Here is a 15,066-nt window from a genome sequence, read left to right on the forward strand (position 1 = left end):
AGTCACTCAGCTTCGCAGCTGTTCTTCAAAAACACCATTAAAATTCAATCTTTAAGGGTCTTTATCGAAATGTTGCCATAAAACTAAGAGTTTGGCGATTGAAGGCATGATTTCTCACGATATTCTATAAAAAAATAACAAATAAAATACGTATTATAGTTGGACAATATAGGAACTGGAGTTTTGAAACCTGCTAACATCCGAAACCTTTTAAACCTACTTGGACTATTTACTAAAGCCACCACATTCCAAACTTCTAATTTTGCCTACCGTACTGACCGATGATAGGAGGATGGACTGACTTTCAGTCTTTATACAATGAAGTATGTCTGGCTGTCGCAGTCGCTCGTTCTATTTCACTTGAGATTAAAATGATCTGCCTCGCTGTCTAGCAGATCTGTTTAGATACTTGTTTACATACACGCAAATGGATTCCGAATTGGAAACATATTGCAGAAATAGATATATATTTAGAATCTATATCTATAATTATCTATAAGTACTTATAATAAAACTGTACCTGTACATTTAAGATACATATTTTGAAAATTTTTGTTGGAGGGCATATACAATCGATACTGAAGCCAATTTTTTTTGTCTATCTGTCTGCATCTTTTGTTAACCGGGAATCACGCTCAAACTACTAAAGGAATTCAAATGAAATTTAGCACGGTTTGAGACTATAATACGGAGAAGGTTATATGATACTTTTTATTGCCAAAATAAAATAAGGAGGTGAAATAGGGGCTTAAAATTTGTATGAAAAGTCCTTCATTTTTCAAGCTACCTAGATTTGTAAAAACTGGTTTAGGCACAGAAAACATATGTAAAACATATGTACAAGGTTTAGGTATGTACCTACTACTAGACAAATAAAGTTATTCAAGATTTATAGTTGTTCAATGTTTGCATCGATTTTCACGCGGACGAAGCCGCGGGCGTCCGCTAGTGGTATATAAATAACTCGTTGGACTAGAGGTTAGCCTTGGATTACGAGGTTCTGGGATCCAATCAGATAATATGCTGAGTTTTTCTTCTTAAAGGTGATTACAGTAAAAATTCTCAGTTAGGAGTTAAAAAACCTATACAAATAATTTTTAAGAGGTAAAGTTTATAGTACTTTAAGGATAATCCCTGAATCTACTGAACTGATTTTGAAAATTCTTTTACCACTAGAAAGCTCCGTTAGTCACAACTAACGGAGCTTTCTAGTGTCATAGATTAGGCCTACTACAGAAGCTGGGCCAGGCCTTTCCTTAGGATATGAAACCAGAACCTTATGATCAGTATTACAACGAGAAAAACTGACTGGGCCACAGAATACATAATAGTAGTGACAAGGCTCTAAAAATAGGGGCTCACATTCCTCACTTCACTTAATTTAGAATAACGAACCTTTAGCGTTACAAAAAAAGGTCATAAAGTGTTCAAAGTTAAATTATTTTGAGTTAGGAGTCTTATTGACGCATCCGTCTTTATATCCTCCGATATAGCATCTATAAAATCCCAAAATAATTATATCGAAGCGTTCGCGCGCTTTTGTCCAGTCGCATCTCTGGAGGCCGCCATGACGGGCAGCCATCTTTGAAACGTTCAAAAAGTTGATTAATTTATAATATTGTCAATTTTCATGTGCTGTGGACAAAGAGTGTAATCAAATATTAATGTAATTACAATTCTTTATTAAAATTATTATTATACAGTTAAAAAAAATCAAATGAGAAATATCAAGAATAAATTAACTTGAAATTAAAAAATCCTAACCAAAAGTTTTATCAATAAAAGGGCATAGACTAAAAACATTGTCACGTGTTTTTTTTAAAAATATATTTTTTTTATTGATAAAAAAATAAACTTTTGAAATGGCAACAAAAATGATGTATCGTCAATTGTCTGTGCTGACTTTGATGGTGCTCTTGTGCGTACAAGTGAAGGGAAAGGCTTCCGAGGAGAGTGTAGAAGTTAAGACGACTAAGGTAAACAAACAAACTTACACAAATTAACTTACTGTTTAATTTATTCTGTAATTAAGCTAAAGCTAGGTAAATTATTAACCGACTTCAAAAAAAGGAGGAAGTTCTCAATTCAACGCGTATGTTTTGTTTTTAATGTTTGTTACCTCATGACTTCCTTATTTCTTTACTAATTTTGAAAATTCTTTTTTTTGTTTAAAAGAGTACTTCCAGATTGGTTCTAATTAATTTTCATGAAAATCGGTTCACTAATTTTGTATTAAAATGAAAATAACGAAATTTCCCGTACTATGGGGCTTTCATTTACTATGCCAGGACACACTAAAAATAGAAAATAAAATCATAAAAACCGACTAAAAAATCACAAAAATAAAAACATGTATGTGCTACCAACACAGTGATGCATTAACTCAAGCCGATTAAATCATAAAGTTTTGGGATTTAAAGACAATTCTTTCCGAAACGGCATTAATCAATACGTACGGTGGGGCACCGCCTTCAAAGTGATCAGAAGGTATCACATACGATGTAATTTTTCACTTTTTAGTTTATTTTGTTTCTGAAGTCGGTTGAATTTTTTTGTTAAAAAGATTTTATAGATATTTGACTTGGTTGGTTCAGTGGTTAGACGGTTATCAATTCTATCCTAGGTTTCAGTCCTTCGGAATGTTTGATTTTTTTGATTCGAAGTTTTTTTTATCAGCCAGACTTCGTGGAAGGCTGGAACAGATCGAAGCCGTCGGCCCCGATATTTATCTGGATATACAAAGTTAAAAGCTCTAATATCGCCCCCCCGCATTAGAGCGGCATGGTGGGTCTGTTTAAGTTCGCTATACAACATTTAAAACGAAAATTTATATACAAGTTATTTGAGAAACCTCCTTTTTTGAAGTCGGTTAAAAATATATCAATGATGGTTCTATGTACTATTTTTTTTAACTTTATAAGCTATTTTCTATACAGATTATATTATATTATCTATAGATAATGGCAACTTTTTTTTCTGAACTGTATTTATTTAACAGGGTTGCTATACTCTTTGGCTCATCCTTATACAGTGGTAATTACAAACGGAATTGACTTATTATCAATAATGCATGTAAATTAAGTCGTTTATATACAAATACATATTATTTACTTTTACATGAGTCATAACATTAAATCAAATCATTAAGTAAATATATTTAAGCATACATTTGTAACATTAAAAGAATTATATCCTTGAAGCAGTCAGCATCGCTGCCAAGATATTAAAAAACGTAATAATCGAATTATTTAGGTACCGTTGTAGTGCAAATTATTTTATTTTCGAAAAATTGGCAACACTCGCAACTGAAGCTTTCTTTTTTTAAAATATAACAAATGGCGTCAAACGCAAAGTCGAGGTCGTTACTTTTGTTATTATGTTATTGTCTTATTTATTTACGTTGACAAGCAACCAATCGCAAGAAAGCTATCGGCGACAAACAGAATTTTTAGCCACTTATGTATATATATTAATTAATGATTTTTATCTCTGTACTACAACATTAATATAAAAAGCAAGTAACATTTATTATAACAATAGCCTCGTCTATCTACCAGTCAAAGTCTCGTTAAAATCGGTTCAGTCGTTCCAGAGCCCGGACAAACAGACAGACATATTTAGTTAGTATTGTGTAAATACTTGAGAAAACACAGTTATTTTGAAACCACAGACACACATTAAAATTTCATTTACACATAGCCCTAGCCAAGTGGCACGTCGATTCTCTTTCTACGATAGCTAACGCTTCGAAAACTAGGAATATGAATGGGAGTGACATTTGCTATTGACAGGTCACGTGATCAAGATCTGTCATTCCCGTACATTTTAGGCTGGGCATGCACTTTCTTTTCATTTTACGAAATGAAAGTGTCTCAAACGGCAAAGGAAAATCATCGTGAGGAAACCTGCATACCCGAGAATTTTCTCAATTCTCTGCGTGTGTGAAGTCTGTCATACCGCATTGGGCCAGCGTGGTGGACTAAGGCCTGACCCCTCTCATTCTGAGAGGAGACCTGTGCTCAATAGTGATTCAATATGGGTTGATAATGATGATAATAACATTTTTAATAACAATATTTATACTTGAAAGCGGCATGGAATCAGCAACAATCTTTGAAAAGAATTTATAATTTTATTTATCTTCTAAAGTTCGCTTGTTACGTCAAACCATAAATACACGTTTTTATTGCAAACTCCTAGATCTAATAACACAAATCTGTCCGGCCGTTTGTCGCGGACGTATACAGGGTGCTCTGTAATCTGTGGACATTTAATATAATGGTAAGGGTAAGGGTATGCAAAAGCTAAATCACGAAGTTAATTTTATACAATCTGTAGACTAATTCTCTAATCAATAATCACACCATGACACTAATAGTCTAAATATAGATATATCACCGTTAAATTGTAAAATAAGTTAGTTTATAATCTCACTCTTGATCTACCGTCATATAATCTACCGTCATATTGTGAACTGAAAATACTGATATAATGAATACAATTTAACGTGTTATTTTTCGGTATATTGTAATCTATCGGAAGAGAAACCTTTAAATTGTCTATCAGGATAAATTTACCATGGAGTTACAAAAATAGTACAGCGGGCATAATAAAAATACAATGGACAAATCAATGAAAAAAGAAAATCGGAGGGGTGGCCAGTGCGTTTCCTAATTTTTTTAAACACTGTTCTTCCATGAGTAAAATGTTGTTATAGTTAATTATAAGTATAATTTAGTCAAATCTAAAGTTAGGTTAGGTTAGGTTAGATTAGATGGTGGTTCGATCCCCGCCCCATTGGTCTATTGTCGTACCCACTCCTAATACAGTCTTTGTCGACTAGTTGGAGGGGAATGGAAATATTGGTAATATTTAAAAAATTACTATAAAAAAATAATATAACCACAATAAAAAATAATTAATCAGAGCCCCCTGTACCTACAATCAAACACATGTGCACATATATTATGTGTATTATTTTTGTCATACCAAAAATTATACTGGATTTTATTGTAGCTTTTATTTTTTTTAAAGTACGTTTTGTATTGTTTCTACTTTGCTACTAATCAAAGATATAACACATGCTACATACTGTTATTGCAAAGCAAGTCAACTAAGTTCTTAAGATTATTCTTTTTAAAGAATATTTTACATAATTTTTAAAGACTCCATTCCTCTAATAGAGAAAGATTGTGTTAGCAGTGGATACGACGGGAGATATACCTCCAACATTTCAGTTGTGTGCATTTTAAGAAATTAAATATCACGTGTCTCAAACGGTGAAGGAAAACATCGTGAGGAAACCTGCATACCAGAGAATTTTCTTCAATCCGCATTGGGCCAGCGTGGTGGACTATTGGCCTAACCTCTCTCAATCTGAGAGGAGACTCGAGCTCAGCAGTGAGCCGAATATGGGTTGATAACGATGACGAGAGATTTCTGTGCATCTGTATTAATTTGGTTCTATTTACCGATATTGGTAAGTACTAAGTAAGTTGCACTTATTAATTTATTTATTTATTTGGTCTAATTAAAAATGATTTTTTATTCGTCATGTTTTTTTTTTTTTTATGCAATATAGGCCAGCGCTTGACTACAATTAAGCCTGATGGTAAGCATTAATGCGGTCTGAGTTGGAGCGCGCTTACCTAGAAGATGCCTATTCACTCTAGCTTTGAAGGTGTCCAAATTGTATTTGTCAGGAAACACAAACGCCGGAAGGGCATTCCAAATTTTTGCTGTAACATAACAGTTTGTATTTTCATTTAAACTTTCTTATTTAATACAAAAATATTGTCGAAATATTAAATAATATTTAATTAACGTAATAATTATCTGATAGGTCTAATTTCACAATGAATCATACACATATTATCAATCAGCTTATCAGCTCAACTTTCAGCTATATTTATTTTTCACTACTTTATAAAATAATCTATCACACTCATAATAGTCCAAAACACTATATACATAAATCAATTTGATCAGAATACATTACAGATATTCGTATCTCGTAAAATTGCAGAGTGTATATAAATAGATGGACGTAAAAATAAACGGGCATATATATCGCGCTATATGCGTGCCGCCCACCATACCACCATGCCACTGTGAAACCACCACACTGTTGTAAATGTACACTAAGTTCGTTTTATGTAGGACTAGCGGACGGTCTTCGTCCGCGTGGAATTTAGTTTTTCACAAATCCCTCGGGAACCATGGATTTTTCAGGGATTAAAAGTAGCCTATGTGTTAATACAGGCTATAATATATCTCGATACCAAATTTCAGCTAATTCGGTTCAGTAGTCGAGGCGTGAAAGAGTAACGAACATTCATATCATCAAAATCATCAGTTATCCCAAATTTCGGGTAACCATGGATTTTTTCGCGATAAAAATTAGCCTATGTGTTTATCCACAGTGAAATCTATTTCCATTCCAAATTTAAGCCAAATCGCTTCAGTAGTAGCGGTGTTTTTTTTTTTTTACAAGTTAGCACTTGACTACAATCTCACCTGATGGTAAGTGATGATGCAGTGTAAGATGGAAGCGGGCTAACTTGTTAGGAGAAGGATGAAAATCCACAACCCTTACGGTTTCTACACGGCATCGTACCGGAACGCTAAATCGCTTGGCGGTACGTCTTTGCCGGTAGGGTGGTAACTAGCCACGGCCGAAGCCTCCCACCAGCCAGACCTGGACAAATTAAGAAAATCTCAATCTGCCCAGCTAGGGATCGAACGCAGGACCTCCGTCTTGTAAATCCACCGCGCATACCACTGCGCCGCGGAGGCCGTTAAAGAGTAACAAACTTCCAAACAAACATACATCCAAACATCCATACAAACTTGCGCGTTTATAATATTAGTAGTATGGTACGGGTTGAAAGTTTGCCGGATTCACGAAAATAGTATTATGGACGACATACAGGCGACTGTCACCGTACCCATGCTACTTGAAATACATTTTAACAGTTAGATGGGCAATTAAAATCGCTTGATTTTTAATAGACTTAAAAAAAAAGGAAGATCTTAATTCGACGCGTATGTTGTTACCTCTTAACTTCGTCATTTATTAACTAATTTTGAACATTATTATTTTTTAAAGACTATATTTTCAGATTGATGCCATTTAATCATCATCATCATCATCATCATCATCATCATCATCATCATCATCATTAACAACCCATATTCGGCTCACTGTTGAGCACAAGCCTCCTCTTTTTTACGGATTGACAGACTTCACACACGCAGATAATTAAGAAAATTCTCTGGTATGCAGGTTTCCTCACGATGTTTTCCTTCACCGTTTGAGACACGTGATATTTAATTTCTTAAAATGCACACAACTGAAAAGTTGGAGGTGCATGCCTCGGACCGGATTCTAACCTACGTCCTCCAAATCGAAAGCAGAGATCATCATATCCACTGGACTATCACGTCTCATTTAAATTAAATTATACCTAAGACGTAGCAAATTCTTGGTTATTTGACTTAAAGTTCAGCCGCTCAGAGATTTCGTTTCTGACAGGTCGTGCGAATGCGACAAACATATTCAATCGCGATTGCCTCGTTTTCTGTCTTTCTTTTTCATGTTACATCGCCCACCTGTCAGAAATGCAGTTTCTGAGCCAGCTTTTACAACCTCCAACTTTTCAACTCCGGGCTGAAAGATTGAAAATTACTAAGAAGTAAGAATTTCTTAGTTTCATATCCACAATTTGAACCTATGAAATATAGCCTTACTATACCAACAACGAGGTAATTTAAATATCTTTATACAGTTTTTAATTTTTTTTTCTTGTTTTCCTACGAAATTGATACCACCGCCTTTACGTAATCCATCTAAGTTTGGTTTTTTGTGTAAAGTAGAGGGATCAGATAACAAACAAAAAGTACAACAAACATACCGGTGGTAGCGTGTATCAGGTTCATATGTCCCTATGGTTCCGTGGTTAGTTTGTTCAGTTCAGCGTACATACCGGAGAGAAGTTCAAAAATATGAATTTAATTAATAGCCCCGTAGTTCCCGTTCTCGTGGGAATATGGAAAAAAAAAATTAGATGTTACTCAGTAAAGATGTAGCTTTCTAGTGATGCAAGAATTTTTAAAATTGGAGGTTTATAACTTTTTAGGGGATTTTCCATAATCTATTGTAGAAAGTATTTTTTTGTTTTTCCATTTTAAAAATGAAAGCTACATTATCATCCAGTAACATACATCCAGAGAGCCGTGATAGCCCAGTGGATATGACCTCTGTCTTCGAGTCCGGAGGACGCAGGTTCGAATCCAGGTCTGGGTATGCATCTCCAGTTATGTGCAGACGGTGAAGGAAAAACATCGTGAGGAAACCAGGGAATTTCCTTAATTCTCTACGTGTGTGAAGTTTGCCAATCCGCATTGGGCCAGACCAGATTATTAGCATAACATTCTGAGAGGAGACTCGTCCTCAGCAGTGAGCCGAATATGGCTTGATAATGATGAACATACACATCTTCATATACTCAGGAAAACGCACTACGCGGGTGAAGTCTTATTCGTGTGCTAGTTACATTATAAATTATCATTGAAAGCAATTCAGATCTCAACCCACATAAAGCTGCATGCAGTATCTCTCGACGAGCTCAGAGCATTAAGATGCGATAGCACCTGATGGTCAGTGGTCGCTCGGCCACTTGTGAGGGTATTTATACAAGCTGTAGTTGGCGCGGCGCCATACATCGCCGGCTTCGGATAGCACTGCAGCGCTAGCGAGAAATGCTCCATACGAGACGATGTTTACAGAAACACTGTATCGAATCCAACTATCGACTTCATCTGTTTACCATCGCAATGCAATATGCAAATCATGAGGATTTCGTTCCTATATCATTGATTTACGTTCGTTGACTTTTTTAATAGTAATAATAATTTATACGATTGTTAAATAAATTGGATGGATATGTTAATATCAAAATATATGTCAAAATATCTTGTTTATAAAAATTGAAAGCTTTCATGAAAGGTCTCGAGTTAGTTAGTGTAGGCGTGAAGTATAAGAATCATCTTCTATTTCAAAATTGGATGGATAAATTAAATATAATGTGTCTCAAACGGTGAATGAATCACTGGAATCAAGGAATCATAATTGATTTCTTAAAATGCAAAGATTTAGTATAAAATATCGTAGTTAAAATGCACATAACTGAAAAATTAGAGACGAATGCTCCGGACTGGTATCGCATCTACGTCCTCCGAATCGAAGGCTTCTTCTCTTTGTCATATCCACTGAGATATCACAACTCTCTATTTCTCAAATTATACTGACTCAAATATGCAAAAATGACACTATACATATATATACCCCCCGCTAGTAAACGCAGTGTTGGTCGACCCCTCACCAGGTGGACTGATGACATCAAGCGAGTCGCAGGTAATCGCTGGATGCAGATGGCTCAGTATCGTGATGTATGGAAGTCCCTACAAAAGTCCTGCAGTGGACGTCCATCGGCTGATATGATGATGATGATGATAAGGTAGAATCCTACCGCCTGCCAAACTCCATAATTTCTCCAATGGCTGGCAAACTTTCAATTTTTATAAAAAGAGCATAATCTACAGAATGACTCTAATGCTGTAGTAGCTTTTCTGTGAAGTGACAGAGTTACTCGATGCTCGTTAACGAGTAGATCGCTCGTATGTAACTCGTACTAAGAGTAAATCGTATATCGTAGCACAGTGCAGAGATTGACTGATGGGGATACAGAGGGCGGAGATGATATGAGATTAGACAAGGTTGATGCACTTTGTTGTTTATGTTCTAGTTATTATTACAGTTTTTTACCCGACTGCGCAATGGACAGGTTGTGTTTATCAGAGCTGTATGTATGTTTGTCCCTTTTTGATGCCTAAGATCAAACGCGAGGCCGATTTTGTTGATTCCAAGATCCTAGGTCAATCTATTCGTCAGTTGCGTGATCGTTATAGACACAAAGTCTGCGATAGCGAGACATACCACATTTCATGAAAGATCAAAGATTGTCCATAAGTAGGTACAGTCAATGATATTTAATACTAGAGGCACTAGTGCATCAAAACTGCATTGAGGCGGACAAATGCGTATAAATTGTTAATTAATTAATTTCATTTAGTCGCTTAATAGTCAACGAACTTAATTTAAACAAATAATACCTAAATATCGTCTACTTTCTTTGTTTCATGCTTCTTTCTCTGTCTACGATTTAATGTTTCTTTCTATCTTGTGTCTTATTGACATCACATGACATGGAAAGCTTACACCGGATATGAATTCAATTTCAGTTATTTTTATTGGCTGTTTTGAACACTTTTACTACTTTGTCTATGTTTAATTTGTAGACAAGGGAGCGAAACAAAAAACAATATTTATCTATTGCTGGTTCCAAAAATTTTGAAAAATTGATTTTTAAGCAACAATTTGTGTCTTCTATCCGTTAAAATCTTTGACACTTATGTATCTAAGGTTAAAATACTATCAACCCCTTTCAACCCGCTTATAAATTATAAATAACTCATTTTGGATCATGTCCTTTGCGTGAGCCTTTAGACCTCTTTAATCCGGCCATATAGCAAAATCCGTTCTAAGCGGATTCCTAATAACTATAAACTACCTCCCTGCCAAATTTCATGTTATTACGTCAAGCGCTTCTCGAGATTTCGTGATGAATGACCTTTCAAATCAAAACAAATCAAAAATCATTTATTTCAAGTAGGCTCAGTTTACAAGCACTTTTGACACGTCAGTTGACTATTTGTAAAGATTCTACCACCGGTTCGGAAGGCAGGTTCTGCTGAGAGCTTTCTCATTTATATAGTAAGGTTGATTAGTCTCGGTCGCTGATGAGCGTGTGTCGTGTTCCAGGGCGACGTGTCGGGCCTGCTGTTCGCGGACGAGCTGAAGCAGATCATCGAGCGATACATGTTCGGCATCTGCCCGCAGCCTTACAAGGTGACGCACACTTTATGTACACAGGTCAATCAATCAATCAATCATTCATTCAATCAATCAATTTATTTATTTGCACATACATGCATTATATATACAGGTGATCGGTAGATGTAGATGGTAAATGTATCTTGCCAATTTGGCATGCAAATTATTTAGTAAGTATTTAATGATTCAAATGACAATGGTCCTTTAGTGGGTCGTTAAAATAGGCTGGTAGAGATAATAACGATGCTATTTATAGTCAACCAAAATAATGATTAAAGAACTAAGTTCATGACTTAGTTCTTCTAATTAATGATTGATTAAGACAAGTCAACATAACATAAGTCTTGAATCTGCGTACTGGTACTATTGCGTAGACAGAGAATCCGCAATGTTGCCAGCTTAAAAGTTATTTACTACTTTTGGGAATTTATTCCCTCCAACATAATTGCTATTTAATAGCAAAAATTAGTAGAAGGTACAACAATATGTTCTATGTATTCTGTTGAAATCGTGCATTTCGTACTTGTACATATATTATATCTTGATTAGGTGTGCAACTGTCAATCAAACTGAAATTAAACTAGTCTAAAACTTATAATTAATTTGGACATTGAAACAGTTTATTTATCAAATCACGGCCCAGTAATGGCGCATAAATTGCCATCAATGACAAATGGTCGGTCTTATTTATTTATTTTTATTTATTTATTTTGCTGAGAACACATACATTCTAATGTATTCAGCCATTTCTGGCATACAACAGTTTATATTACAAATACTATTAACAAAATATAAAAAAAATGAATCAAATCAAAAAATAAAAATTAGAACAAGTAAAACATTACAATCTGTGCAGGTACGAGTACTTATGTCAAATAATAATAATATAATAATAATCTTTACAATGTATTTTTAGGATAAACATAATTAATAAATACAAACAAAAAAAATTGAAATATTAAAAATGTCACAATACATAGTTTTTTATTTGCTTTTATAATTAAAAAAATCTCTGGTTGAATAAAATCCATAATTAATGAGCCACTTTCTAAGTGCGGGTTTAAATTTTTTATAGGGCAATAATTACATGTTTTCGGGCAAAACAAACTTCTTTGGGAATTCCAAAAAAAAATGCTTCCTGTATAGTAGTAGTACTAGTGGTAGTAAAACAATGGTGTCGTTGTACAGTTGCGTTGGTCGCAGATGGTGGGCGGCAAGAAGAACGTGACCGCCAGCGGCTGCGACCTGGACGCCGACCAGCACGAGCTCGCCGCCAGGTGAGTACTCCACATTGCAACAATCACAAGTGTCTGTCGCAAATTGAGCCCTCTGAACCTTCGCAAGATCCCATGGACCATAATAAGAATAAGAGTGTGATGTTTGGAAGTCCTTTCAAGAGGCCTAATATGTCCTGCATTTGACGTTCATCGGCTTATAATGATGATGATTAAGAAACAACATGTTGCTCGATCAAAGCCCCTAGTTTAGATGGTTGAAAGCCCGGTTTCATTTGTCGATATGGAAAATATCGAACTGCTTACAATACAGGTTTCGTCAAATTTTTCTGAACACAACCAACTCATTAGATCCTTTAAGTGGGTCACTGACTGAAATGGAGGTAGGAAGGAAAATAGTTTAACAAGAAAGGCAGAGATTGAATATCTCAGTTTTAAATCCAGCCCCATAACTATTAAATACATAGTTTTTAAAAGATAAATTATAGATTATTAGGTAATTTACAATAACCATAGTTCTTTAAACTTTGGATACTCAGATAAAAATGTGTTAAATGTGCAAATTATATTCGTATTCACACTTCATCCTCATGACATACAGGCTGGCAACACTAGCACTGCGCGCGCACTCCGCGTCGCGCACGGACTGCACGCGGTTCGGCTCGGCGCTCGCCAACACGCTCGGTGAACTGGCGCGGAGCGCGTCCAACAGACACGTGCTCGCTGCCGGTGAGAAGAGAATAATGTTGCCAGTTACATGAAACTAATAACAACCAAGCATTTCCAATTTCGTAATTTCGTAAACAAAATAACTAGATATCATAACGGGACCTCTAAAACACGGCGTTTTTGTCGTAGCCGTCTGTTCCGGTCACTATTATTAACATCTGATAGTGGTCGTCAATGAAATATTGTCTAACTAAGCCCACCAACCCGCATTAGAGCAGTTTGGTGGCCCAAAACTTCATATCCTATAACGAGAAAGGCCTGGTACACTAGTGTATAAAGTAACTACTTAACAGAACATTACAAGTAGTAGTAAGACTATAGCCCAATCGCTCTCATTCTAAGACTCGTGCTCAACAATAAGCCAAATATGGGTTGTTAATGATGATGTTTTTACAGCGGTGGCCAGCGAGAACAAGAAGCGCAAGCTGTCCAAGAGCCAGAAGAAGCAGATCGCCGCCAAGCAGCGCACCGCGCTCGCCGTCAAGAAGAAGGCCGCCGCCGTGGCCGCCGCCAACGCTGCCAAGATGGCCACCCCTGCTGCTTAGTCTCGCACGCTACTTCTACTTCGAAACATTTACGATTCTAGTTGAAAAATGTTTGAGGGAATTGTTGTATTGAAACTGTATTAGTATTGTAAAGAATTGGCGTAGCGAGGTGGGGGCAAGAGGAGAAATTGCTCCGGTGACATACAAACAAATAAAATGGAAGTGACAGTGTTTGAATAAAATTAATAAAATAGGCAAAAAATTAGTATGGATACAGGTTGGTACATACTATGGTACATATTATGAATAAAATTGAAGTGTTTGTCTGTGATTTCAAAATAACTGTTTTCTCAAGCGCCTAACTATAGATATTTACACGACACCAAAACACAAACAAGCTTTTTTAAAATTTTGTTCTGTTTGTCTGTCTCTTTGTCTGAGCTAATCTTTAAAACTGCTGGACGGATTTCAATATCACTTTCGCTAAAAGATAGAGGAGATTAATGAAGAACATGTAGGCTACTTTTTATCCCGAAAAAAAATCACGATTTCCGCGGGATTTGTGAAAAACTAAACTATACATATACAAAGTAGAGAACATCCGCTGGTAAGAAATATAAATATAATCAAGCGACTGGACAAACAAATTTAATGTAAAAATTAAACATAATCAATTTTAATTAAGTAATTATTGCAATGTAAACGATATTTACCAGCATTATTTTACAAAATAGTCGTATTATAGATACATGAAAAAAAATGTATACTTTATATAATTAATTGTTTACACGAATGGTAAATAAAATCAAAATCCCTTTTCATACCAAAAGCAGCAATTACGAGTAAGCGCAACAATTAGGAAAGTTAACTGAAAAAATATGTATTCCTAATTTCCGAACAGATTATTTAGTCTTTAGTTAGAATTTCAACACATTGGTACTGGCAACATTGTACCGAAACGACTGAGATTATTTCGTTTTGAAAATGTGTGTTTTTTTTTCTAATTTATGATTAATATCTTGACGCTAGGTAGATAGATAGAATTACACAATTCCTATTAAATTAACTTAATAACTTATAGCAGCATAGACGTAAATTATGCCTATGTATAATATTATAAACTGTATTTATCAGAAAAAATAGCACAATTTTTTCTTTACCATATAATTCCTTTCTCTGTCGATATTAATTTAGCGTAAGTGTCTACTTAATTTAGTTTTAGGCCTTCCAGTTTTCATATAACTTATTATAATTACCTATAGTTATCCATTAATGTATTAAAAAAGTTTTTTTTAATAAAAGCAATTAAATGGGCATTTTGTTTTTTCCTTTTGTTTTAGTTGATTTTATTTACCTACCTCGAAAACATCGGTACATGAGACATAGTGGGAGAGTAAATTAGTCAAACAATAGGTCTATGTAATACAAAAAATAAATAAATAAGTCAGAAGTTACTGAAAGAGTAATGAAAAGTAGAGCATTTACATAATAACCCCATAGCCCAGTAGTGTTGTGGTGTTGTTCTTTTTATTTATTTAATCATTATGGAATGAATGTAACTCATGCTAGTTTCAGAAATCATAAATCAAAATAATATAAAAATGCAATATATTATGTAAAGTTAATTGTTATATATGTAACATTTGAATATCCCGCGTTAAAC

General features: G+C 35.0%; 1 protein-coding gene across 3 annotated transcripts; it reads left to right on the plus strand.

Annotated features, from left to right (window-relative positions):
- The first annotated feature begins 1,545 nt into the window (after window positions 1-1,545).
- On the plus strand, window positions 1,546-14,717 carry LOC112054145 (uncharacterized). 3 transcript variants are annotated; one of them, XM_052889706.1, is made up of 5 exons: window positions 1,546-1,976; window positions 10,883-10,993; window positions 12,158-12,231; window positions 12,791-12,918; window positions 13,315-14,717. In XM_052889706.1, the coding sequence occupies exons 1-5, from the start codon at window positions 1,863-1,865 to the stop codon at window positions 13,461-13,463; spliced, it is 576 nt and encodes a 191-aa protein (XP_052745666.1). In that variant the 5' UTR covers window positions 1,546-1,862; the 3' UTR covers window positions 13,464-14,717. The 3 variants fall into 3 exon arrangements, with proteins under 3 accessions (XP_052745666.1, XP_052745668.1, XP_052745667.1); XM_052889708.1 differs by having other exon boundaries at window positions 1,548-1,976; window positions 10,883-10,969; XM_052889707.1 differs by having other exon boundaries at window positions 1,550-1,976; window positions 10,883-10,969; window positions 12,143-12,231.
- Window positions 14,718-15,066: the final 349 nt, after the last annotated feature.

The sequence above is a fragment of the Bicyclus anynana genome, chromosome 26, assembly GCF_947172395.1.
Source record: "Bicyclus anynana chromosome 26, ilBicAnyn1.1, whole genome shotgun sequence".
Lineage (NCBI taxonomy): Eukaryota > Metazoa > Arthropoda > Insecta > Lepidoptera > Nymphalidae > Bicyclus > Bicyclus anynana.

Bases quoted from the DNA above. Each gene is read 5' to 3' on its own strand.
- LOC112054145 (XM_052889706.1), top strand. From the start codon at position 1,863: ATGGCAACAAAAATGATGTATCGTCAATTGTCTGTGCTGACTTTGATG. The intron at 10,994-12,157 runs GTCAATCAATCA...CGTTGGTCGCAG, and splicing joins CGCACACTTTATGTACACAG to ATGGTGGGCGGCAAGAAGAA. The intron at 12,232-12,790 runs GTGAGTACTCCA...CATGACATACAG, and splicing joins CAGCACGAGCTCGCCGCCAG to GCTGGCAACACTAGCACTGC.